Here is a 26,956-nt window from a genome sequence, read left to right on the forward strand (position 1 = left end):
TTACACTTTTTTTTAATTGCATGCTCCTTTTTTTATACCCGCTACTTTTAGAGTAAAAGGGTATACTAGATTCGTTGAAAAGTATGTAACAGGGAGAAGGAAGCGTTTACGACTATATAAAGTATACATATTCTTAATCAGGTTCAATAGCCGAGTCGATCTAGCCATGTCCATCTGTCCTATAAAAGCTAGAAGGTTGAGATTCATCATACAGATTCTAGAGGCATCTACAACACCGCACAAAACTGCCACTCCCACATTTTTGAACCATTTTTCGATATTTTATCATAATTTTATAAGTCTTTTTAGCCGCCGTTTACAGAAGTTAACATTCGAATACTATTTCAATTGTCTCTTTTATTTCGATCTGTACTCTAGCTTGGTTCAACAGCGACTGACTGCCGCGCTCTCTGCAGAGTGGCGAGTCGATCAGTCGATAAGTTTCTCGATAATATTTGTACGTATGTATATAGTAAGGATGGGTGTATGAATGTATAAACTTATGACTAGATTGGCTATGTATAATTAGGTATGTATGACTAGGAATGTATGACTAAGAGTAAAGGAAGAGGGTAGATGGAGAAGCCTACTACATCTTGTAAATTATATATAGTATATAGTCTTGGAAAATATATATGTATTTGCATTCACACTAGCTGAGCTGAGTAAGGGGTATCTGATAGTCGGGGAACTCGACTATAACACTCTCTCTTGGTTTTAATATCAAACTTATTGTTAGCGTGTATTTTTAAATGTAGAAAATTTCGAGATCACTGATCAAGAGTTCATACGCTCAAAATATGACGTATACGCAACGTTGTTCATTACAACGAATAGACACACATTTGCCTTCGGCCGCGTATTGGTCAAGTACATTTTGCAACTGATTTAATCTGTTTTTAATATGTGCTGAGGTTTCAACCGCTGGTGGAAATGAAAATGGCTCAAAGGCAAAAAAAAATCCGGTGAAGGAAAAATGGGCATTGCACTCATAATAAAATTGAAACAGCAGGCGGCTGGCCGAAGGATGCAGCTCGGCTGGGGGAAAAGGACACAGGACATGGCTTACAACCAGGCCCAAATGGCCGCAAAAAATAATAATAACAACACGAGAAAACGGCAACAAACATTGTGTAAACACATGTAAGACTTGCTCGATTGTTGTTGCCCTTTTTGTTGTTCTCCCCCCTCTGCTATTCTTGTTATTGTTGCCTTTGTTGTTGGTGCCGGCGTTGTCTGTCTGGTAAACCAAAATTGTTGCTCGTTTTCCGCATGAATCACTTGCATCATCATCATCATCATCGTCATCATCGCCATCGCCATCGCCATCGTCATCATGGCCAGTTTTCGTTGCCAACGCCGCACTACCTATATGTATGTTCATGCATGCACACATATATAAACCACAACAGTGTACGTGTGTGTGTGTGTGTGAATGCACACGGGCCGAAGCGTTTGGCTCTGCACTTCGTAAGTAGCTTTTAATATATTTTGCGACAAGCCAGGGGGAAAAAAAGGAGAGGAAAATAAAAAAAAATACAAATAAAAATAAATTCTCTTCGTTGGTCTTTTGTGTGTGCAGAAATTGGATTAAAATTAAAATAAAACGAAGCACAAAATACATATATTCCATATGTATATGTGTATGTATATGTACCTTAATAAAAGTAAATAAATAAAAAAAATCAGTTCCCAGAGAGCACAAAATTAAATGAAATAAAATGTGCAACAAACACATGAAACAAAGGGCGATGATGAAAGGGTCAAAGGTCGGGGAAAGTTGAGGTGAGCAGCCAGAACTGCAACAATATGAGTACGAGTACGTATATGATACAAGTGTATGTGTATGTGAATACGTGTATGTGTGTGTGTGTGGCAAGTGCCAAGGAGGTCGGAGTCCTGGATTAGCAAAAATTTGGTCACGAATGGAATTTCCTTTGCCAAATTTTTTGATAGCTCGGCATCCCATTTGGCTTCTTCCTTTTTTCAGTTTGCTGTGCAATTATTTGATTTAATTTGCCAAATCCGCATATTGCACTTTGTCGCGTTTTGACACACAAATTGGTTTTGGTCCATGCGATCATCTAGTGTGGCGTTGCGTTCAGTTTTGGTTTTCTGGAAATAACTATTTTGAAATACACACATTGGGTGAAATTATTTTCACAACTAAATCGCATACCTTATAAACTGTGGTCCAAAAATCTTAGCTGCATAATATGCAAGAATCATTTCTTATGTTCCTCTGGATATATAGACCATTAAACTATTTTAAGCTATGCTCCTCCCATACTAAAGGATCAAAATCTAAAATATTTTCCCTGGTAATATTTCAAAGAATTATATTTAATGGCACAATATGTGCTGCGAGTTTGCGTATGCTTTCAAGAAATTAACAACATTTACTACTTAAGCCTATAATTTGATCCTGACAAATGGTGTCCGTGCGTCCATAAAGCATTCGCACCGTTGGCACGCAGGCATCGCAGTGCAAATTCGGGCGGATGGTGGGGTTGTCAAGGTCTCGACCAAACCAATTACTGGCTGGACATGCAACCGAGTCACCGCCCATCCACTGATTTTCCTTGGCCACGCCCCCTTTGCTCGATGAGCTGTCGCCTCTTTGACACTTTCGATTGCTTTTCATTTCGTTCCCGTTCCGTTTCTCACAGTGCCTCCGGCGGTGCGGAGTGGTGTTGTGTGTGGTGGAAAATGTGGAATACGGGGGAAGGAGGAGCGCTTTTCCTGCTTAGCTTGGCACTTTCCACTTTCCACACGAGCATTTGGATTGCCTGTTCGCTCGAAACTTTTGCTGACGTCGGCAGTGGGAAATTGTTGTGTTCTGGTCAATGTTACATATGCCATATTAACCAGCGGTGGCCCCTGGATCCGTGACCCCTTCCAACACCTTCCACCAACTCCCACCACCTGCCACCGCCTCCTGGAGGCGCCCCTAGAGCCCTCAATCATGTCAATTACTCGCCAATTGTTGGTGTCCTCGGCGAACAGTTGAAAATGTGTTATATCTGACGTCTGCGATGTTTCGCCTGATGGGCATAAATTTTGATTTATGAACAGCCGCAGAGATACTACATAAATGCCCACATATTATATATACATATACATATATGTATATGTGCGAAAATACACATACGAGTATGAATAAACGTATTCATGTGCGATATATAGCACGTATATCTGTACCGGCTCGCTTCATTAATTTGTCATATGTAGCGATGCATGAAGTGAGGCGATATATCCCTGCAAAAGACTCCGCGCAATCCTCGAACAGTTTAAGTTTTCAATTAATGCGTAAATTATGAATATTCGTATATTTTTCGCCATTTTAAATGCGCCCCAAATGAGATTTAAATAACAAAAACCACTGATTGGTCTGGTCAGCGGACGGGAGAAGCTCTCTACTTCGGAATCGGCCCCGATCCGAGGACGATATGCCTCCTTATTTAAGCATGATTTTCGAAAATCAGCATTGGGCGGAAGTGGCGGTGGCATAATAACGCTGATTTATGAGCCCGGCCCGATTTGGCAGAGGGTGCCAACTGGCCCGCTCTTCCGCCTCCACGGCTTATTTTTTATTTATTGTTTGCCTCCTTTGGCTGCATTAACCTTGGGCTGATCCGCATCCAGCGGCGCAACTTCACCCGGGGGCCAACAATTGAAATTATGGATTTTATGTGTCATAAGCTTTTATTGATGCAACAATCAAATATTTATGATGACAATTCCCGCTGACAATGATGGCAATAAAAATGCTTTACCCCCCACGAAGCTCTCTTTCATTGGGATATATTTTTTTGTCGCTTTTTTCAGGCCGTTCAGTTCGGTTGAGGTGATGTGAGGTGAGCTGAGGTGAGGTGAGGTGAAATGGAAAGGCGGGGAGGGAATGGAAATGGGAATGGGAATGGGAAGGAGGATAACGAGACTGAGCGGGCGGCAAGGACAAGTGAAATTCAATTCCGATTGATGAGCGTCGTTGGAAAAATATCCAGTTTGAGTTTGCTCGAAAACGACTTTGTTTCGGAATTGTTATCCCTGTTCTTGCGCTCTTTAAAGCCGATTTACTCTTGTTCACAAACTGATATGAGTTTCGCCTTTTGCAGTATCTTCCTATTGAGATTTTCTGGCATTCTTCTCTTGTGTAATATTGCAAAATACATATTATACAGCTCTTAAGCCCAAAGTTAAGAGGCTAACAGGTGATAGCACGTTAAAAGTTTGGCCTAAACCCCTATGCCATATAAACATAGGAAGTGGTAGAGCTCTGGCCCGCAGGTAAATGTAATTTATCTAGACGATCTCGCCCACACAAGTGCGCCTTTAGCCCAACCGAATCCGCATGGAGTCCGTGCAGATTCTCGGATGTTTCGCGCTGCTTTTGAAGAACCCTCCTGGCGGCCCACCTGCATATTTATCGGGACACCCCTCGTCCATAGCCTCCTTTTGCTGTCCTGCAGTCGTGTTCCTCTTGGCGAAATATCTATGAGTGCATCCATTATCCTTAATACACTTACGTGCACTAATGTGCTCCACATTAATGTGGGGCTGCTTGAAAATTTTAGGTTTTCCGTTTGCTTCAATGTCTGTCTGTCTGTCTGGCTGACTGTCTGTCTGTTTCAGTTCCGCCGGCGTGCCCCGTCCTTGCATCACAGCTACAATAACAACACTGCCATATGAGGTTCTTTGTTGGCTGAGAGCACGCGGTCTCCTGGGCAACACGTTGGATATCCGTTTCCATTTTCCATTTCCATTATTCCTCATTTCCACCGGCTAGCATGCAATCACGACTAGGGGCGGACTTGCAAACGGTGGGCGTGGTCATCTAAATACTGTCTGAATTTTGTGAAAGTTATTCTAGGTTTTCCCTCGAAGTATTGTTAATTAACGGAGTTATGTGTGGCTTCAGTCTTTGAAATTAACTTTGGAGTTTTATTATTATTATTTGAATTTTTAATTTCGATAAATAGTTTTGAATAAAGAGCCCTGGCTGGTAAACATAAAAGTATGTTTTAATATATCCGAGTTATTTTATTACCAATATCGATTTATTTACTGTGTGCTTACTAACTCGATTTTTTCTACTTTGCCGAATCAAAATTTATATTCGGCTTTTTATATAAAATAGTGAATCTTGGGCTAATAAAATATAGTTTGCATGCCTAAAACTTGCTTTCTGCTGCCAGCCCACCAAACTTGTTTTGTATTGGCAGCGCCAAACATATTTGTGTGCAAACAAAAGAAAATATTTAATAAATCAATTAATTAACATATTAGCTTAGTGCTCGGCGATTGTCGGTGGCATTTCAACGCAAACGGAGCACAAAGCAGGACATGCCTTGCGTTAAACAACCCGTGTTTGCGTTTATTTATTTGTTAATTTCTGGTTGTTGCAAATGGCAAACAAACTAAATGCTTAAACGATTTAAAACACTACGCGGGTGGATTGAAATTGGGAAAAAAGGCAGCAAAAAGCAGTGTGTAAATAAGCATATTCAGGCGGGTAAACAAAAGGCAAAGGGGCAAACTAAAGGCAAGGAGAAAAAAAGCGAGGACAGAATGGACGACGGGTCAAATTTTATGCAGGCGCAAATATTTTAAATGTTAACAATAAAACATGAACATAGTAAATAAATGCACATGTGAGTGTAAACAGGCTGCAGAAGGGCAAACACACAGGCACATATACATACACACATACATCCTGGACACATACATCCTGGACACATACATCCTGGAAATCCTGGACGACCTTCTGACGAAGGTCAACCTCAACGGGGTGAGGAGCATTAATCTGGCAATGAAGAACTCATTCGCCAGATTGAAGGAGCTCCAATTAAAGCTGCGCACTAGGCTGCCGGAGGCGGAGAAAACGAAGGCCGGACGTACGGCAAAAGCAGATGCTAGCCAACAGACCACCCCTAAGCTCCCATCCGGCCTCGAAGAACCGTGCAACGCTAAGGGCAGCCCTAAGCCAAAGGATCGCACGGCGCTGTCTGCGAAGAGAGCCCAGCGACCCGACCACCAGAAGGCTGCGGGACCCAAGCGCCCACCAAGGGCTCCGCCCCAAGCCACTGTAGCGGGAAAGAAGTCGCAACCAAACTTGCAGCAACCGCCCGGACCGCGCAAGAAGAGACCGCCGAGGGAGAGACCAGATGCGCTGGTTATCACCCCCACAGCTGGCTTACCTTACAGCGAAGTGCTGTCCCTGGTCACAAGAGGGCAGGACGCTAGGCTCAGGGCCATCGGGGAAAACGTAGCAAGGGTGAAGAGGACGGCCAAAGGCGAACTGCTCCTCGAACTACGTGCCTCAGCCCAAGACCTGACGCAGAAGCTCAAGATGGACATGGGAGCGGTGCTAGGTGACCGCGCCAGCCTTCGCGCGTTAACACAAACCAAGGTATTTGTGATTCGCGACCTCGACGAGCTCACCACGGAAGACGAGTTGAAGAGTGCCTTGGAGGCCCAGGCAGAGGTCCCTGCAGCAGTCGTGGCTATCAAGAGCCTTCGGCAATCGCAGTACGGAGGGAAGACTGCGGTGATAGCAGTCCCAGCCAATCTGACGGACCCGCTGATCAAACGTGGCAAGCTGAGGGTAGGATGGTCCCAATGCTTGATCAAGGAGCTGGAGCCACGCCAAAGATGCTTCAGATGCCTGGAAGAAGGCCACATAGCGGCCCACTGCAGAAGCACCGTGGACAGAAGCCAGTGCTGCTTCAGATGCGGGACCGCGGGACACAAAGCCGCCGAGTGCCCTAACGAAGCTAAGTGCTTCTTGTGCGCAGACAGAGGTAGCCAAGCGACCAACCACCAAATGGGCACCCGGAAGTGCCCATTGGCGGGTAAAGGAGCACCAAAGGCACTGCAATGATGCGGCTGATTCAGCTAAACCTGAATCACTGCACGGCAGCCCAAGACCTGCTAGTGCAGACGGTGCGTGAACGCAGAGTGGAGCTCGCTCTACTTAGCGAGCCCTACCGAACGCCGGCTAGCCCAGACTGGGCCTTCGACCGCACCAAGAAAGCAGCGATCTGGAGGTGCAGCAGAGAAACCCAGCAAATAACCGATGTTCTTTCGGACATCGGATTTGTTAGGGCCAGGGTAGGCAGATGGTGGGTGTACAGCGTATACCTAGCCCCCAGCCTGACCCTAATCGCATTCAGCCGGGCACTGGACAGACTGGCAGCGGATGCTAGAGGCCGCACCCAGGTCCTAATAGCGGGCGACTTCAACGCATGGTCAGAGAGCTGGGGCAGCTCAACCACCAATGCGAGAGGCAGGATGGTGCTGGAGGCTTTCGCGACGTTGGACCTGGCTCTTCTTAACCATGGAAACCGGCACACGTTCAGGCGCGCCGGACTGGGCTCTGTGGTGGACCTCACCTTCACTAGCGGCTCGTCGTACAGGCTAGCGAGGTGGAGACTCAGCGAGGACTACACTGGCAGCGACCATCTGGCCATCATCTGCGACCTGGGAAGCCCACCCTCGTCCCAAGCCCAGACACCAGCCCAGGCCAGGATTAAATACAAGACGGACTCTCTGGACACGCAGGTGTTTCGAGAGCAGTTCCTACCCATGGCGAGCAGACAAGGAGCCGAGCTGACGGCAGTGGAGCTGATGAGACGGCTGAAGGCCGCGTGCGACGCCAGCATGCAATCGAGCAGGCCGCACAGCCGACAAAGAGCCCCTGTCTACTGGTGGAACCAGGAGATAGAGACGGCTCGTCGTGAGTGCCTCTCCGCCAGACGTCGCTACCAACGCGCGAGAGGTGCGGAGTCCTTTGCCGAACGCCAATCCGAATACAGAGCCCGCAGAAAAACGCTTAAGTTAGCCATAAGGGAGAGCAAGCGCAAATGCTTCCTCGACCTATGCGACTCTGCCGACAGCGACCCATGGGGAAGTGCCTACAAGGTGGTGGTCAAGAAGGCGTACACCAGGACTCCTAAGCTACTGGACCTAGCGATGCTCCGCAGTGTAGCGGAACACCTGTTCCCTGTGATGGATGGGTTACGCCCAGCCGACCCAGCCACAGGGGACCACGTCGATTCCGACGCCACGGTCAGCAGTGACGAGATCCTGGAGCTGGCAAAACTGCTGAAGGACGGCAAGGCCCCCGGACCCGACGGCATTCCGAACAGGGCGCTTCGGCTTGCTCTCCAACTCCAGCCAGACTCGTTTGCGAAGGCATTCACCAAATGCCTGGAGGAAGGAGTTTTCCCGAGTTGCTGGAAAATCCAAAAGCTGCTTCTCCTCCCAAAACCAGGGAAACCACCCGAGGAGCCTTCATCGTTCCGGCCAATATGCCTCATCGATGGAACTGGCAAGCTCCTGGAGAAACTGGTGTGTATTCGGCTTGAGAGGGCTATCGCCGACGCGGGTGACCTCTCACGGTCCCAGTTCGGATTCAGGAAAGCGCGGTCCACCGTCGACGCTGTCAACAGAGTGGTCGAAGTAGCGGCCCAAGCAATCGACGGCACCAGATGGAAGGGTGGCAGCAAAGAGTACTGCCTCATGGTCACTCTAGACATCAGGAACGCCTTCAACACAGCGAGATGGGACCGGATCCTAGAAGCACTAATTGGCTTCAGCGTCCCAGCCTACCTAGTCAGGATCATACGCAGCTATTTTTCTGATCGGGTCTTACTGTGCGAGTCGTCGGAAGGCGTCTTCAGGCACCAGGTCACCGGTGGAGTCCCACAAGGCTCGGTCCTCGGCCCGCTTCTGTGGAACACCATGTACGACGGGATACTTCGTCTACCGCTGGTCGGGAGGAGCGAGATCGTAGGCTTCGCGGACATGGTGTGGAGGTGGTCGGAGCGAAACAGCTGAGCACGTTCTCTTCTCGTGCGGTAAATACACTAGGGAACGGAGCTCCCTGGAAACCGTACTTGGCGGCAGACTGAATGCGGACAACCTAGTCCCATTCATGCTGCAGGGGGAGGCGGAATGGCAAGCGGTCAACAGCTTCGCCGCAGCGATAACCACCGAGCTCAGAAGAGCCGAGAGAGCCAGGAGGGTCCACGAGTGAGCAAATCCTGATCGTCCTCGCGAAGCAATGCTTCACGGCCATACCGCGGGGAGTCCTGGATTTGTCCTCTTAAATGTTATATGTTGTATAGTATATAGTTTAGAATAAGGATTCAATAAACGAATTAAAAAAAAAAAAAACATACACACATACACACACACACACACACACACACACTGGCAAGCAAACCAACAGCAGAGCCTAAAAGTATGCAATAACCCCCAGGAAAACCCCTTCGCCACATTCAAACAAAAACCGCTTAAAACACTTTACTATCGCATTTTGGAATTGTTCAAATATTTTCGCTCTTCTTTTTGCGTCGCTTGTTGCTGTATTGTTGCTGCATTTTTTCTAGCCCTATCTGCCCTCTCCCTCTCCCCCTCTCTCTCTCGCTCTCGCTCGCAAATACAAACAATTAAAATCCTCAAATATTTGCGCCAACTGCAAAAAACAAATGTGAACTCAGTGTGCAAAGAAATAAGTACGAGGAAAGAGGAAAAGAAAGGAGCAGCTGGAAAAGCAGAGCTCGGAAAAGCGGGCATTTTACGTTGAAGTTGGTCAGCAATTTCCACAGATATAAATAAAAATTCGCTGCCGCTTTCGTTTTTTCCACTATTTCCTCCTCACTCACCTTAACTTTTGTCTGTCCACCTTTTTTACCGTTCCATCATCTTATACACACCGTGTGCTTAAATTGTCTGCGAATGGCAGCTGCACTTCACATTTAAATTTCCCCCTACGTATACGAAATTTTCAAATATCATTACGCATACGCAGTGTTGCTGCTGTGCTGGCTCTTTAAGATGAAATACAAAACATATGTAGGTAAGCAACCAGGACAAGAGCAACATTTGGCCAGTTGGTAGGCAGTTTTCCCCCAAATTCGCCATTTCAATACATTTGTATACAATGTAGTATAACTTTCATATACATAAGTTGTGGGGATATATATAGTTTTTTAATACGAGTATTAGTTTGCTTATCTTTCATTTAAATAGAATTTAGGTCTTTGATTTCTGCACCCAACTTATGCATCAGCTGTTATTGTGTTATCAACTCAAAAATAAACCTTATTTATTCATACAAGTGAAAAACTGGAAGTCATTACAATGCCAAGCCTTCCAGTATTGCTTGCTTTAAGCCATTAAGATTCCTTGGCCAAGGTATAGAAAAAAATTACTAATAGCTGTAAAATTGAATCAAGCTCAAGGCTGTTTTACTCCCCCAATTTAATACGAGACTTGATTTAACAAACCCTTACACGGCCATACAAGTGTGCACTTTGCTTTTAAATATACATTCTTAAATATACATTTCGGTTTTACCTTTTTCGTGTTTACTGCAAGCAAATTCATATTTCATACTTACACAAACGCAATAAAATGAAATTAGGCTTGTTTCAAGCGGTTCAAATCGAATACTTCTTTGGGCAGTCCATTTTTTGAAATTGTTTCCACATTCAAACACCAAGCTCATATTTTCATCGATTTGGTATTTGTTTGCCTGCCCAATTGGAGTGGCTTCTACGTTATAATTTGGGCTAATCGATTTCTCCGAGCAGCTAGTCGCAGGTGGCAGCTTGATATGCAAACTCTGCATTTCCTGCAGCCAGTCATCGGCACACAAAAAGTCAGCGTACATTGCTGGGAAATATTCGAGATATATGTATGTACATACATTTAGATGTGATGTGTGGATGCGGATGAAGAAGCATTAGCCGGAGAGTTTTGCATTTGACGTCGTCACGTGGTTGCTGCTGTATTGCTGGCCCCACTCCTCCCGCCCACGTTTCCAGGCCTTAGCTTTCCCGCTTTTCCTCCGGAAAATGGAGACGACATCAAATCATTAGCAGTGCATAAAGCGTGAAACCAGGCACAGACATGCAGATGAATTTAAGCTATTAGCAGTGGCAAGAGGAAAGAATGGAGCGAACTGACTCTGCCAACAATGTTGGACTCTCATCCGCCTGCAAGGTGCATCCATCGTTAGGCAGCTGGATTCCGTTGGGATTTCCCAGCTCATCACTACACTGGCGAAAAATACGTCGTGCGAGAAGTATGAAAAAGGTAGCTAAGAGTATGCAACAATATATGTACCTTGAATTCGTAAGATATATCAATCATATAATGAGGCTTTTATTGGTCAGCACACTGTTACCTAAAAAATTGTTATCATAGATTCCCAATTTGTAACATTTTAATTTTAGTTTATCAAATCCCTTTAGAGATCAGCGATTTAAGTTAAAATACCTAGGCCATAATTTGATTTGTTCTAATTCGTTATTATCCAATTAGCAGATATACAATTGTTAGAACATGACAATATAAATATAGATTGTAAAGAAATGCATTGAATAATAACAAAAAGACTTCACAAAGTATAATAAATAGGTATATGAGTTTGAAATCCATTAAAACAACGAGGACAGCTATAAGCCTAGCAAATAATAGCTTCGTCTTGCTTAAGTAGATCTGTTGGGCATATTCATTTGGAAAGCTTGATCCTTTCCCCCAGTGCATTTCCGGCACACCCACCCCCGGCTGTTCCCTTGGCAATGTTCGTCCTTATTCTGCTCCAGGATCTGGTTCTGGTTGACATAACCCTGCACATTGTTATAAACGCAATCTTCGCTTTCTCCCTTGGCCTTTATTTGTGTCGTGTGAATATAAAAGATGCAAATGCAAAGATATTTTTTCCATTTTCCATTTTTGTTTTAGGCTGGCAGCAGGCGGAGATGGCGAAGGCCATGCGGCGGGGCTGTGATACGGATTCAGATTCAGATTCGGATTCGGGTTCGGATTCTGTGCTGAGTTGCGGTGAGTGCAACGTTCTGGGGCAACATTGTCGCACAGTTTCATCCATTGTGTGGCAGAGCGGGGCGTGCAATATAAATAACTCGGCCGGAGTTGTGTGCATATTTAGTAACTGCCCGTACAACTTAAAATAAATACAAAATGTTAGTTAGTTCCTCTGCTGCAGGCAACCATCATTTGACCAATTCAAAACACACACTCGCACACACATCGAAAATATTTGCACAGCTCCTGTTTGTGTTTGTGTTTCGGTTTGCGTTCAAATTTTTGTATTTATTCTTCACGAGACAAATCGAGCTCAGTCCTCATATTCCGATGCCTCAGCTTCTATATTGCCCTTGTGGTTTCTTTTTTTTAATCAGACTCATGAATGTATGCAAAAGTAATAGTTATACCCGTTACTCGTAGAGTAAAAGGGTATACTAGATTCGTTGAAAAGTATGTAACAGGCAGAAGGAAGCGTTTCCGGCTATATATATAGTATATATAGTCTTAATCAGGATCAGTCGATCTAGCCATGTCCGTCTGTTCGACTGTCCGTATGAGCGTCGAGATCTCTGGAAATATATAAGCTATAAAGTTAAGATTCATCATACACATTCCACACTTGCAGCGCCAGTTTGTTGACCCATGTTGCCACGCCCACTCTAACGCCCACAAACCACACAAAACTGTCACGGCCACATTTTTGAACCATTTTTCGATATTTTTTCCACAATTTTAAGTCTTGAAAAAAAAGACTTTATTATGTCTTGAAAATTCATATCGATTTGCCAAAAACTTTTTGCCACGCCCACTCTGTCGCCCAATTTTTAAATTTCTCATGTTATTCCCCAATATCTAACGATATCCCAGAAAAATGGTAAATTTCGCGTTCGCATTCACACTAGTTGAGTAACGGGTATCTGATAGTCAGGCAACTTGACTATAGCATTCTCTCTTCTTTTGAAATACATTTGACATTCGCAGTTCATTTTGTGACGCTTTAGAATTTCAGGGGATTTACCTCAGTTTTAAGCTGCCAAAGATACAAATATTGCCATTCATCTATTTTACAGCACAGTTTTCGGCTGAAAATAATTTTCCGGGTATCAAACCGCTGGAAAGTTAATAAAATACATAATGCGTTGAATGGGGATAACTTTCATCAGACCATTTCCACTTACCGTGCTATGTTAAATTGATTGAATGCTTATTAGGTTTCCATAGGTATTTCTCTTTATTTACTTTCCTTTTTTTATTATCTTTTTTTTTATTTTGTTTGTGGGGTCTTTTCGATTGCGCGTTTTGAATATTCAGTTTCATAATCAGATTTTACAGTACAAACATTTGTTTTCGCTTATTTCTTATATACATACATAAACACAAATCCAACTAAATGCTATTTTATCTTTACGTTATTTTGTTGAATCAAGAATCATGGAATTTCGCATTATTACGCAGCAAACTTTCGTTTTTGTTTTACATGGGGTTTAAATTGTTGGATATTCTCATTGCATATGTAGTTGTCAAATATTTGTATACTCTTCTCGTTTATGGTTTATTTTCGTATGGCTGTAGCGTAGACATTGAATGCTTTATGACTTGAATGGTTTTCTGGCTTAGTTCGTTAATTCTTACGTTTTACTATAGGTTAGTTTACCTTGACTGCCATCCCCGCCCGCAATTTCCACTAAATGTACTCGTAGTTACCATTTTTCAACAATGCGATGGCCTGTGGGATTCCATTTCGATGAGTTCATCATTATTTTCCTTGCCTTACACGTGTAGGTTAAACGTAACTTTGATTTGCTAGGCGATTACGTTACTCGCGTACCCGCAAAAAAAAAATATTCCCTATATTTAATTAACTTTACTTTATTCATATCTCCATTAAATTTAAAATGGATTATACTCCCTCCTTTTGCTTTTTGGTACGTATATATGAGTCAGAGTACATCTGAGTAGTCGGCCTTCAAATTCTTACCAACTGGATTTTGGGGGAACGGAGTTGGATATGCGGATTATACATATGTCTGGGTATTACTGTATTTTGTATCTTGTATTTTGTATTTTGTATTTTGTATTTTGTATTTTGTATTTCAGATATGAACACACACATTTTATTCGGTATTAGCTCTGCTTATTTTCTTCGCCTCGCGCACTGATTTAATTCGAGTTGCTTTTAATGCTTTTGGCACATTTATTTCTGTTTATTCTGATTTCCTTTCCTTTGCTTTACATTCTATTTAAACATGGAATTGAGCTGGACACGCACACATGAGTAATACGGAAACAAGTACGCGGCTGGCTTCAGTGTGTGTGTGTGAGTCTGGCGTTAGGAAATGTATGTCGCAAATCTAATATTGAAGGACCCCAAATATCCTTTATAAATAAAATAAGGTCTGAAGAACTTTTTAAATCTCTACATTCAAGCAATCAAGAATTTTTAAAAGTATAATAATGCTTTCCTACATAGTAAACAATTTAAAGTCGCCTGAAAGTGTGCACGTTACTGCGTTTTTTATACCACACATGCAATTCCCAATGCATCGAGTTTAGAGTGCCCAGACTCCAACTCAACACACCGAAATCAAAAATGAATCTAACATTCCAGTGTTGTAGATATTTTAAAGTATAAGAACATTAGTCATGTTAAATTTTCTAAGCTAAAATCACGCACACACACACACCATTGGCGGATACTATGCTTATGGGATTCCAAATATGGCTTAAATCTAGGGTCCGCATTAGTCTTTTGAGCCGTGAGAACGAAGGTGAGAACAAAGGGATCCAAAATAGAACCATTTTTACCATAATTACAACGAAACTTTCTCGGGTTCACTAAGGGTGTAAATATTTACAGCTTACGATATGCAAGGATCGTCTAAACGTATTTCTTTAGCCGCGGAAGTCCTTCTCTTTGAGCAGGCGCCTTAAATATATATACAGAACTTCTGATTAAACACCTAATACATATAGATTCATGTATACGTGTATATATTTCATCTAGAAACACGAACTCAACAAATTAGGGTCTTAGTTGAACGAAAGCAAACGTTACTTATTATATAGACAGGTAGAAATATCCGTATCAATGTCTTTACCGTAATCATTATTTATAGTACGCAAATATCCTGCGGGCGTACTTTTGTTTACTTTATAGTAGCTAAAGCCATTTAAAGAGCCGAACACCATTTAATCGTAATATGATTTATAGTTGACGTCCAGTTGTGGGGACTGGGGGTTTCCTTGCCATCATTTTCCACTAACGAGGTAACATTTAAACGAGTTTTCTTTTCCACTTAACTACGACACTTTAGTTTTCGCTCTTCCTTTTGATTTAATATGCATTCAATTAGCCCTGTCCCGTCCCCCCTTGCAATTAGCATGGGCGTAGATGATTAGCCAGTGAAGTGGTGGTGACCCCGCCATCCCCATTGATTAATGCCTTCGTTTCCTGGCCCGTGTGAGCGTGTGTGTGTGTGGCAGGACCGGGACTCGGGAGCAGGAGCCCCTTGCATCATAATCTTGTTTGTATAATTACAATTGAATTAAGCTATAATAATCTAACTCCGGAGGCGCTGACCGCCTCCAACTAAGCGCCGATCTCTCCCAGCACTGTCTCCACTCAGCCGCGTGCCCATCCTCTCTGCCGTCCCTGCCCCGCCGCCCGTTCCAGCTCGTTTCCTTGGCCTTCTTTTGTCTGCCGCCTTTTGTGCGGCAGGACAATGTTGTTGGCCCGGCCTCGGCCAGCGCTGTGAATAATACCAATAAGGCTAATAGAAATGTCCCGATTAGCCGCATTGTCCCGCGTCCGAGCAGCGGGTCACTCCCGCTGGCCGGGTGCTGATCCGGAGCGCGGTCCTTGTAGAGTCTGCCGTTCAGGTTGCGTGACCCATCCTCGCTGCGCGTGTCCTTCTGCACCACCTCGTTTTTCTGCGGAATGAAAGAAGGCAAGTGCGTTTTGTTTTGTTTCGTTATGCTCCGTTTCAATTGTCTCGGTAAAGGTTGGGCCAAGTTCTTAAATATATGGGTTCGGGGATGCCAAGGACCTTAATGTGCGGCCTCAACTTACCGACACTTCGTTGAGATCATCATCACGAAGGATTTTTTTCCCGGGACGCTCCATTTCTGGAAATACAAAGGAGGGAGCAGAGGGCGTGTGCTTTAATTTAAATTAATTAATTGCTATAAATCAGGAAATCAATCAGGGAATCATTTAGTGGCATCTATGTATATTGGATTTAGCTGTTATTCGTTGTATCCTTTTCCAAATGCGAAACATGGTGAATTAGATTAGCATCGTTTGGTTATTTCAATTTAGCTCGTATTCCTGAGTATTTCGACCATATTTGCCATGAAATCGAGCAACTTTTTGGTGTCGTTAATGTAGCTATACTCTTTAAAAGTGTGCAAGACGTTTTTTCTTACCATATAGACGGATGGTGCCCTCGGTGTCGCCAATGCTGTTTTTCGATATACATTTGTAGCCACCGAAATCGCTTGACTGCAGCCGCTTGATGTGCAGGATCATCTCGATGGCATACATATTATTCTCCTTTTCGGTGAGCGCGTAACGATCGCCGGCAATAATCATTTCACCTGTTCCCAGGCCAACAAGGTAAAAGAAAATTTAGAAAAATCGAAATGAGCAACGATGAAAACGAGATGTAATGTGATGTGATGAGCTGAGGTGTGAATGAAGTCATGAATACGAAGCAGGGAATCGGGCCAAATGAGCTCGAGTTACGTGAGGAGAAAGGTGCAAGGGTGGAGAAGGGAGGGGAGGACCGTAGGAGAAATGCGGAGAAAGTGGCTGAAGGGACTCCGTTGACGAGGAGACGAGCCATGGATGATGACATTTCTGGCATTGCCGTCGAGCGATTCACGTTTACGCGGCGGCTCTCGTCACGTCTGCAATATACGTCAAATGCTCTTGACGAAAGATCCAGCCAGCCAGTACTCCCCCAGCTCGTGCTGCTCCACTTCCCCCCCCCCCCCCCCCCCCTTTCCTTTCCCGGGGGGACAACAAAATATTTGAGCTGGGAACACGAACCAAATAAAGACAAATTGCGGCATTGAAAGGTTTATAAAGTTTGAACCAGTCGAGTTCCAACTCGAGCGGATGCTAAATGAAAAATTCAATTCGTGGCCACTCCCCGCTCATCAGGCACACTGAGAAAAAATGCAATAAATGTAAGCTACATAGTGACACTATACAGTTTCTGAATAAAAAGGGAAAATGAAGCTTTTTCGCAATGAGCTCAGTATTAAGTCGATATAGTGTAATGAAAACCTCAGGCGAATTAAATAAATTTTAATCAGATCAGTGATCGTGTTAATGAAACTAACACGCTTCGCATTATTTTTCAGAACTAAAATGAATTAAAAAATAGATTTTTCATAATTTTTGAAAATAAAAAAGTTGGGTATCAGGCAGTTCATTTGTGGGATAAATGAAAATCAGGGAAATGACATTTAAGATGTTGCTGTGCAACTTACCATTCTCGCGCTGCCAATAATTGATGGCCTTCGGCGATGCCTCGACATTGCAAATTAATGTGACATCCGTAAGGACCGGGGCGCCGACCAATTGATTTGGCACTTGCACCAGCGGATGAACTGCGGACGAGAAGACGGAGCAAATGGGGTGAGTCAGTGTGGGTGGTGGATGAGCCCGCGCCCGGTGGCAGTGCCAATTGATAAGCCATCAGTGGCCTTGTGACCTTGCCTACCCGCCCGCTAACCCCGTGAACCCGCTGAATTCGCTGAATCTGCTTGCCCTCCGCCCTTAACCCCCAACTCGTAACCCCCAAAGTTGCCCCCGCGGACTAGAGCGGCAATTAAGCTGGCCACCAGGGAGCAAAGTTAAACTTCAAACCCTTTGTCGGACTCCGGATTCCCGATTCCAGCTGTGATTTTTGTTTTGTTTTTTTTTCGCTGTCGGTTAATGGCAGCGCCAACAACAACTGATACGATTTTAATTGAAAATGAATTATTTTGTTGTTAGAGTGGGAGCCAGCAATCCTGGCCAGCAATCAGGACCAGCAGCAGGACCAGGAGCCTGCAGCAGCGGCAGCATCATCCATCGTTTTCGCCCAGTGGTCAGTCAGTGGCAAATAAAACGAGCAAGCCATATTGCCAGCTTCTCTCCGGGTTTTCCTATTTTCCACTCCCTACGAGGAATACAGTCACTTATCTGGCTGGACTGGGAATTGGCTTTCCTTGTCGGAGGAGTGATGATCCCAGAACGGTTTAATGATTCCTCTGCTAAAGCGTCTTTCGTTTGAACTCGTGTACTTGCTTCAGCGATTTGTAAGATTTTTATTCAGGAACTATTACGCAACAAAAGAGCTCAATCTGTCTACTTAAAATCAAAAGTTTTCGGGATCTAAAGCATAATGTTAAATATTGAAAAAAAAAATGAAATAAGCAGTTTGTATCTTCATATTGCACGTGTGTGATTTTGTAAGAAGCAACTTTTTAAGCAACGAGTTAATTGTTTTACGTTTGCCTTCCTTCGAATAGAGCATTTTTAGTTCGCCAAGGACGTGCCATTAATTCATTGGGTTTGCCCTTTGGAGCCGTTCCTTGTTGTCCGTGTCGTGTTGAGTTTGTTTTTTTGTTCTTTTCGGATTTTTTGCAAGTTGATTTTTGCGTTCTTTTCGTGTTTTTTCCGAGCTCCTGGCCCCTCGCCCTTGTCTTTGACGTTGTCTTGAAGCCGCCCCAGGGAGCGCAGACGGCAAAGCGAAGGGCCACTGACCATCATTGTTTTTTGGCTTTTCAACTTTGCTCCTATGTACATCCACTCACTGCACAGCGCTCTCGCCTCGAGCTGCATTCGAGCGTTCATTATTGGTCAATTTATTGGATTTGGGCATTCCGCACTCTCAGCCCGGCTCCATATGGCGTCCGGATTTTCGGTCCCTACTCCGTAGGTTCCCCGTACGTTCCCCGTACGTTTCCCGTGCCACCGTTCGTTGCACCACCCCTTTGGACTCGACATCGTGCAGCATATGTCACGTGGTGTTCTCAGCGGTGTCGGGTGTGCCCCATCATTATGCCCAATTCCCGCTTAGCCTACCACTTATTGAAAATTCAATTTGCCCTAATAGAGCTTTTCGGCAGGCGGCAACTGGCGAGCGGCAGAAATTTAAAATCATTTACTATTTTCGGGATTAAATTATCAAAACAAGTAGCCTTTATGCTGTTTACTTTGCAACAATAAATGATGATATCCTTTTTTTATCAAATGAAATTATTTAGATTAATTGACTAGTGCACTATTACCCTTCTTAGGCAACTTAATCTAATCGGTATTAATTTTAACGATTCTTAATATCTAAGTTATTTACAAAGATTATATGATTAAGAGTATTAAAGAAATGGAATGTTTAGGCAGTAATATTTAGAAGATTATAATTAATGTCAAGTCCTGTCTAGCTAGACTATTAGTATGAGATTCCAGTCTGTCGTTGTATTTTTTCGCTATTTCCCGAATTCTGTCCCCAATTTTTGGCACATTCAGATCGCGTTCGATATTTCTGGTCCTCATGTACCAAGGAGCGTACCTGGCACCTGTGATCTTCCGCAGAGTTTTTGCCTGAAGAACCCGAATTTTATTCAGGAGCGTTTTGGCAGCGATTCCATGCATCTGTATCGCATAGAATAGACCAGGAGCTAATATGCTCTTGTAAATTTTAACCCTGTTGGCGAGGGAAAGCTTTTTGCGAGCAGCAATTAACCAGGAACCTTTCTTTTAAAGGACTATAATCACTCCAAGATATTTGTATGATGACTTGTGGTCATTTGTCGGCATTGATGCAGGTGTTCCACAACTCCGCCCAATTCTGGAATGCGTCCAAGTACTTTTGCAGTGCGTCTGAGGCCTCGATAATGCTGTTGCTTTTTGTCAGTACCGCGATGTCGTCAGCATATGTAGCATTCAGCACATCTTTACGATCTAATCCAGTGACTGCTGTCTGGATATGTGACTAATATATTCCAAGTTAAAGAAGTGAAGTTTCAATGTGCCAATTAGATTTTATTTTCATACATTTTTTATACCCATTCCCTGAATGTTTTCAATACGCTGCCATCGAGATTCAGAATCTATCCCGAACCAGTGGTGCTCTCCGTGGAGCTGCTATCAGTAGAGCTATCGGTGGAGCTATCAGAGGAGCTATCAGTGGAGCTGTCAGAGGAACTGCTGTCGGTGGAGCTGGAGGAGCTGCTAGTTGTGCTGCTGCTGTCGGCCAAGGAACTCTCCGTTGTCGTCCAGCAAGGTCTTGGGCGACCGCCGAATCCACCATTGAAGCCTCCGGGCTCGCCAAAGCGGCCAGGACCTCCGAAGCCTCCACGACCGCCAAATCGTCCAGGGCCTCCAAAGCGACCAGGTCCGCCGAAGCCACCGGGGCCACCAGGACCACCGCCGAAGCCACCTGGACCGCCTCCACGTCCTCCGAATCCTCCAAGACTGCGGCCACCGCCTCCGCCGCCACCGTCTCCGCCGCCACCGCGTCCTCCACGTCTTCCGCCTCCTCCTTGGGCCACGACAACTGCCACCAGGGCCAGCAGGGTAATTGCAATGTAGGCACGCATTGTCGGACTTTTGCTCCAATCGCAACTGATTTTAGTTACCTACAAGAAGCCCCTTTTATACCCAAAAATTCGGTGTCGAATTCATCCATCAGCCGGCCGAGAATCCCCCGTGACGTCAGCATCGGCTGTGTGCTTAGCTGGATACTCCGAAGAATGGAAAATTGAGCGAAGAACTCCCTGAAGAGCTGAGAACGCGAATTCTTCGCATCTAATAATCCGTGTGTTTCTCTTGTTTTTTTCCTCGTGTGGCAACAGCTGGTACATGTTTGAATTAGTTCCATTGTTTTCTATTTTAATCCAACCGTTTAAGTTTGAAAAAAGTGCGGTGTCAGAGGGGGAGATTTACAGACATTTACGCAGAATCCTCACAATCAACCAAAAAACAATCATAATGTTAACCAAATACTAAGACGAATTGTAAATTTGCTTAGAAGAAAATGAATGTCTATTTGAAGGTTTATAACCCTGCTGCATATCTTTGTTTATTTATTTTGTTTATTTGAGAAAAAAGTCAACAACTGGGTTACTTAATCAGAGAAACAAGCGGTTATGTTTGTTTTTCTTATTCTAATAGTACTCGTTTAAAAGTTATCTTAAAATCTTATTTCAGTCGGAAAAATGCGATTTTTTTGTTAATATGGTATTTCATTTACATATTTATACCCATTACTTGCTGAGTAAAAGGGTATACTAAATGTGTTGAAACGCATGCAATGGGTATTTGATAGTCGGGGAACTCGACTATAGCATTCTCTCTTCTTTCATTAAATATGTGTTCATTTATTTATGTCTAAAATCTATCCACACCAACTACCAAGATTTCAGTTTCATAAGTTATATTTACGCCTTTAGTCTTCAATGTTTATATCAAGTATTAAACATATATTGCTTATAATAATAAAAAAGCTGGATAGAATATCGAACGTTATAGAGTTTAGAAACAAGAGGAATACCCTCATTAAAGGCTTAGATGTGGATTAAGTTTCTGAAAAGCTGAGCAGCTTTTCTGACTTTCCCAATTCGCGTTGCGGATGTCGAGGAAGAGAAATCTTTAACATTAGTGCTAATACATGGCAAAAGACCTCGAGGAGCCACTTAATTTTCTGATTAGAATCAATCAGGGCGTCGAGTGAAATGTGCGGCTGAGACAAGGACACCTAGTTGGGCGGAGGGAGTGGGTGGCGTTTAAGAATCGGGAGTTTTCCCGCTTTCCGCACATATGGATTTTTAAATTGAAATTTCGAGGACCGGAAGGTGGGTTTGACTTCGTTTGGAGTCAAATGAAAATGAAATGACAAAGAAAAATAAAAAGAAATTTGAAAATTAATTTTTGCGGCAAGTCGAGTGTCAAAAGTATGTGTGTGTGGCTGAAGAAACTGGCGCCACATTTTCACCACCGTGTCAATATAATTTTCGGATACAATCTTTTGGGTTTCCAGAGAATCTGATGCTTCTGGGTATTCTTCGCTGTCCCTCTTCCACTTTCCCCTACGGCTTCCCTTCATGTTCCCGTACTTTTCCCCCTTTTCCGCATTTTTTCTGTGTTCTCCCTCCTCTAGCTTTTGCGCTTGCCAAATTGTCGTCGTTTGAACTTTTGCTCCTTTTGGAAATTTCATTAACTTTGATGCGGGAAGGTAAAACAGTTCAGGGGGGTTTTAAGGGGTCTTAAAGGGGGTTTTTATGTGGGCAGACAGTGGGATAGTGCAGAACTGCCCTTAACAATTACCACTTCACATGATACACAAACTCGCCAACACACACAAGTTTAAAGTTTTACTGCAGAAACGTGACGTTGCGTTACCCCAAGAAACACTATTTTCCCCCCAGGTTTTCCATTTTTCCTGTTTTCCCGTTCCCTTCGTAGGGAAAAATGCCCTTTGACCCAACAGCCACAAGTTTGGCGCCCTAATGCATTTGGAAAGTTTGTCGGCCACGTGAAGGAAGCTGCCGGATATCGAAACGGAAACACTTGCAGTTGCCGCCGCTGCGTTATTGCTGCGGTTCTGTTCCTGTTCCTGTTCCTCTTCCGCTTCCGGTTATAGTTCTGCCATACATGCGACTCCGATACGGAGCAGCCCCCTTCTGGAACAAGCACAGCACAGTACATCCGAACGGGGCTATATGTTACCATTATGATTATTATGCGGCATTAGCTGCCTTCGACTGCCATAAATCAGGCCATTTTCTTGGCCAACAGCTGCAGGTGGCGCTACCCATTTATCATGTATCATATATGGATAGATATATATAGTGTAGTGGTACTCACAGTGCACCTGTAGCTTCATCCGCTTGCTCACCGTCGGCGGCACTCCGTTGGAGGCAATGCACATGTAGGCGCCCATTTCCGATCGCGTGATCTTCGACAGCGTCAGCATTTCGCCCTCCACCGATTGTGCTGTGGGCGATGAAATGAGTATTGGTGTATAGGGGTGAGTATATAACAATATGTGGTGGTTGCTTTAAAATGGAGCCATTTGTTTAAATAATTGTGTACATGTGTAGTTCGATGCGTCTGCAGTTGTCTTTAAATCAGGCCGGAAGCATAAATGTTTTTTTAAATGCAATAATTCAGTTTTGCAAGTCGGTGGTGAGTAGGAATCATATCACTTACCTTTGGTTTTCTGGTGCGAGCCGTTGCGGGCAATAATCTCCCTGCCATCTTCTCGTCGCCACGTGATCTTCGGCTTCGGATGACCACGTGCTCGGCAAACGAGCTTGGCGGATCCGCCCTCAGGGACCATCATGTCTCCGGAGGTCTCTTCGTTTATAATGTCCGGTGGGATGACCACTTCCAAGGTGGCCGTCTGCAAGCGAAAGCATTAAGGATACACATTAAATTCCCCATAAGGTTTCGCTTATTCGTCATCTAGCATATATATTACGCATACGCCTAGTGCACCGCCATACAGCATGGTATATATATATGAAGTTAGTTCCTTTTTAATAATTTTAAAGTTTTATCCTTTAATGCAGAACTTGATGATTTCGAATCAGTATTTACTAAGCTGTTTTTTAAATCATTTGTTGCTCTAATAGACTTTTAAGTATGCTCGCTTAAATTAATGTTTAAAATTCCATTCGTTAGAGCGCAATTTTTCGAAATAATTTGTTTATGCTATTGTAGGTGCCACTAATTTGAGCCCTTTTAATAAGTGTTGGTCAACATTTTAGCTGCACTCAGCGGCAAATAGCCGTCTCATTATAGAGCCCAATGTCCCATGCCCAATGATTTTTTTTCCATTTTGTTTGCCATTTTTTGCCTTTTTTAACATTTGTTTCATTCTGCGGTTGCTGGCTGCTAGCAACAATAACCGAATTGCTGCTATCATTGTCGTTGTCAGTTGACAGTTGTGTCATAAAATAAAGTTGACGTCACTGGGAAAAAGGAGAGGCTGGCTGGCAGCAAAAAAAGGGAAAACCCCAAACGAGCCAAGCGCGAAATTTATACGGCAGTGGGTAAAAAAAGCTGGAAAGCAGGACGGCATGCGAGAAAGCTGGAGAAATGTCAAGCCTGTTTGCGTTTTATTTGTCTCATATTTGCTTTTCACTCAATTCGCTTTGTTAGGTTGATTTTATTACAAAGGGGGGGGGAGTGGCAAGTGGGAAGTGGCGGCCGGGGATGGGTGGTAACGCCACCCCCACCCACGTCTTCCTCATCGCCATCTTTGCAGCATAAATGAAATGAAATTGAAAACGCAATCGCTTTCCACATGTCGCTTAATGGCGGGGTGGTGCTGCATAAAAAAAAAACTCAATTCAACTCGACTCGACTTGCCTCGACTCGAGTAACACCAAACGTCAGATGAAAACGACGCGCACACACACATAGGAAAATTCCCCCGCAAAATTCCAGAGGACCCCCGCAAGCACACACACACGCACACACACAAGCGCTCTTTGGTGACGTCAACATTGCAGCGGCGCTGTGTTTGTTATTTATTTTTGTCATTAAAGCGCTTCATTGTTTATATATCGTGTTTAAATGTCACCCCGCACAGACACAAAGAAGTGGGAAAAAATAGAAGGAGGCCAGGATATATGCACACACACACACACACACTCCGCACACGCCAACACAAGCGAAGGCCCAAGAGGGATCTCCAACATTCTCGGAATAATTTCATTATACCCTACTCTTTTAGGAATTTTTTGCTCCGGCCTTCGGAGAGAGGCAACTGAAAGTTGATAGCTTTGATGCTTTGTAAGTTTCAAGAAATTAGGCTGCAGCAAAAAATGAAAGCCTTTCACGGGAGATGCAAATACTTGATGCCTCGCCTCAGCAATAGATCCAAAAAAATACGGGATTGATGTACATACGTGAACCTCTTTGTATCGCCTTATGCCGAACATTTGCATAAAAATAAAGGGATTAGGCAACACTTTGTTAAAGGAGAACATGATATCTTTCAAGGGTAGTGCATGTTCTGGTTCTTACAATTGCTATTGCAAGCACTCTTCTTTATTCATCAGTTGAGGCCAGTAATATCTTGATTATATAACAATATAGCAGATGTCCTTTTAGTATTTAATCTTAAAATACTTTATTTGAAATAGAGCTACTAAAAACTCGAAAAAGATGTGAACTAATTATATCAAAATAAACACGAAGAGGGGCGCTTCCTTTTTAAATGGCTGCTATTCCTTTTCTTAAATCACCCCCTGTAATTAAAAGTTATCATCAATTTTTGTGATGTCTGTTTTTTGCATTGCTTGATATCGCTTCGTTCTACTCATAAAAAAACTTCTTGATTCATTTCAAAAGGATAAGCTAATTGCCAAATTAATTGATGTGCTGAACATTCTAAACTTTTATCTAAAGTTCAATGCAAACCAGCAAATTCATGTGATCATAACTCAAACTATACAGGCGAAAGTAGTCATTAAATGGAGTATTGAATAATCATATTGCACGAAATGTTTTTACACTGCTGGTCTTAGGTTAGACGCACCATAGTTTTTTTTTTTAACAAAGTCCATTATTTATTATCATGCTTGTTCTAATTGTCTAAAATGCTCTCGTTTAATATCCGGTGGGATGACCACTTTCAAGGTGGCCGTCTGCAAGCGAAAGCATTAAGGATACACATTAAATTCCCCATAAGATTTCGCTTATTCGATATCTTATATATATATTACGCATACGCCTAGTTCACCGCCATATAGCAATGTATATATAGTAAGGGCGTATCTTGTTCGAAAAAAAATTATCACAGCTGCTTGATTTGCGAAGAAATAGCGGTACATTCAAGATTTCTGAAATTCGGCTTTAGGGCGTTAGAGTGGGCGTGGCAAACAGTTTTTTGGCAAACCGATAGAAATTTACAAAACTAATAAAAATATGAAAAAAATATCCAACAATTTTTAAAAAATGTGGCCGTGGCAGTTTTGGGCAATTTTAGGGCGTTAGAGTGGGCGTGGAAAAAAGTTTTTTGCAAATTGATAGAAGTTTACAAGACTAATAAAATTATGAAAAAAATATCGAACAAATTTTTCTACGAGTAACGGGTATAATAAAAAATAGGAAAAGCTTATGAGCTTATTGGAACGTCAAAAAGTACTTTCTTAACTTGCAAGGACTTTCCAATTGGAACATTGTCAAACAAGTAAGGGCTAAAAATAAGGCACTATCAAAAAAATCAGTGTTACAATTGCTTAGAATTCGATTAACTGCTGCTAAGATCAAGGAATTGGCCGGAGTAAAAGCAAATCTTTCCACTATTCAGCGTACGATCAGAAATGCAGAACACCTGAAGCGTCTTAAAATCAAGAAAAAGGCCCCTTTGAATGCAAAACGCAAGGCAAAGTGGCTTCTATTCGCATATGTAAATATAAGAATACATGAAGCTTTTAGTTGTCTTTACTAATGAAAAACGTTATAATTTAGATGGCCCTGATGACGATTGGCGGAAAGATGAGCTATATTTAAGTCGAGAAGGGGTGTGGTTTTATCGAACAATTGTCTTGATTCTTATCGATCGAAAGATGAATGGCGATCGCTTCAAAACATTGTTGTGTCCGTATTTCCAAAATTAAAAGATCTCTTTGGACCAATTCCTTGGATTTTTGAACATGACAATTCATATTCATAATTCTCCAGATCTTAACATAACTGAAAATGTTTGAGGGTGGCTAACACGAAAGGAATACGAAGGAATATTATATTTTAAGTATAATTAAATATGAAACGTTTTTGCATATCAACTTATTTTCTATCGTCATTCATAAAATAAATGCGTCTAACCTAAGACAAGCAGTTTATATTCTTTTTCCTTTTTAATCATTATAACTTATTACAGCTAGCAGACCCTTGAGCTCTCAAAAAATGCTACCATCTCGACCATCTTACTTACAGCTACTTACTGCTTACAAAAAATATTAAAAATGCAACAAATAGCAAATATTGTGGGTAGCGAGTTGGCCAACAGTTCTACTTTGTATCAAGTCAAGGAGGGCTTGTGGCAAGCCCTTATGGCCTTTTCAACTTCGCGAGTAACCGGTGGCAGCGACATTTATTATAATC

The 26,956-nt window shown here is 43.1% G+C and overlaps 1 protein-coding gene across 4 annotated transcripts in view; it reads right to left on the reverse strand.

The window, feature by feature from the left end:
• Positions 1–12,920: 12,920 nt before the first annotated feature.
• Positions 12,921–26,956, reverse strand: part of LOC6615244 (neurotrimin) — a 35,095-nt gene continuing 21,059 nt past the window's right edge. For 3 of the 4 annotated variants that reach the window (XM_032725734.1, XM_032725732.1, XM_032725733.1), the window contains exons 5-10: positions 23,048–23,240; positions 22,703–22,831; positions 17,338–17,457; positions 16,267–16,437; positions 15,911–15,966; positions 12,921–15,771 (exon numbers count right to left, since the gene is read on the reverse strand). In XM_032725734.1, the coding sequence (XP_032581625.1) occupies positions 15,376–15,771; positions 15,911–15,966; positions 16,267–16,437; positions 17,338–17,457; positions 22,703–22,831; positions 23,048–23,240 (1,065 nt within the window). In that variant the 3' untranslated portion in view covers positions 12,921–15,375. Of the gene's footprint in view, positions 15,772–15,910; positions 15,967–16,266; positions 16,438–17,337; positions 17,458–22,702; positions 22,832–22,875; positions 22,959–23,047; positions 23,241–26,956 lie in introns of those variants that run through there. The other variant, XM_002039613.2, reaches the window with a different exon arrangement.

Source organism: Drosophila sechellia, chromosome X, assembly GCF_004382195.2.
Source record: "Drosophila sechellia strain sech25 chromosome X, ASM438219v1, whole genome shotgun sequence".
Lineage (NCBI taxonomy): Eukaryota > Metazoa > Arthropoda > Insecta > Diptera > Drosophilidae > Drosophila > Drosophila sechellia.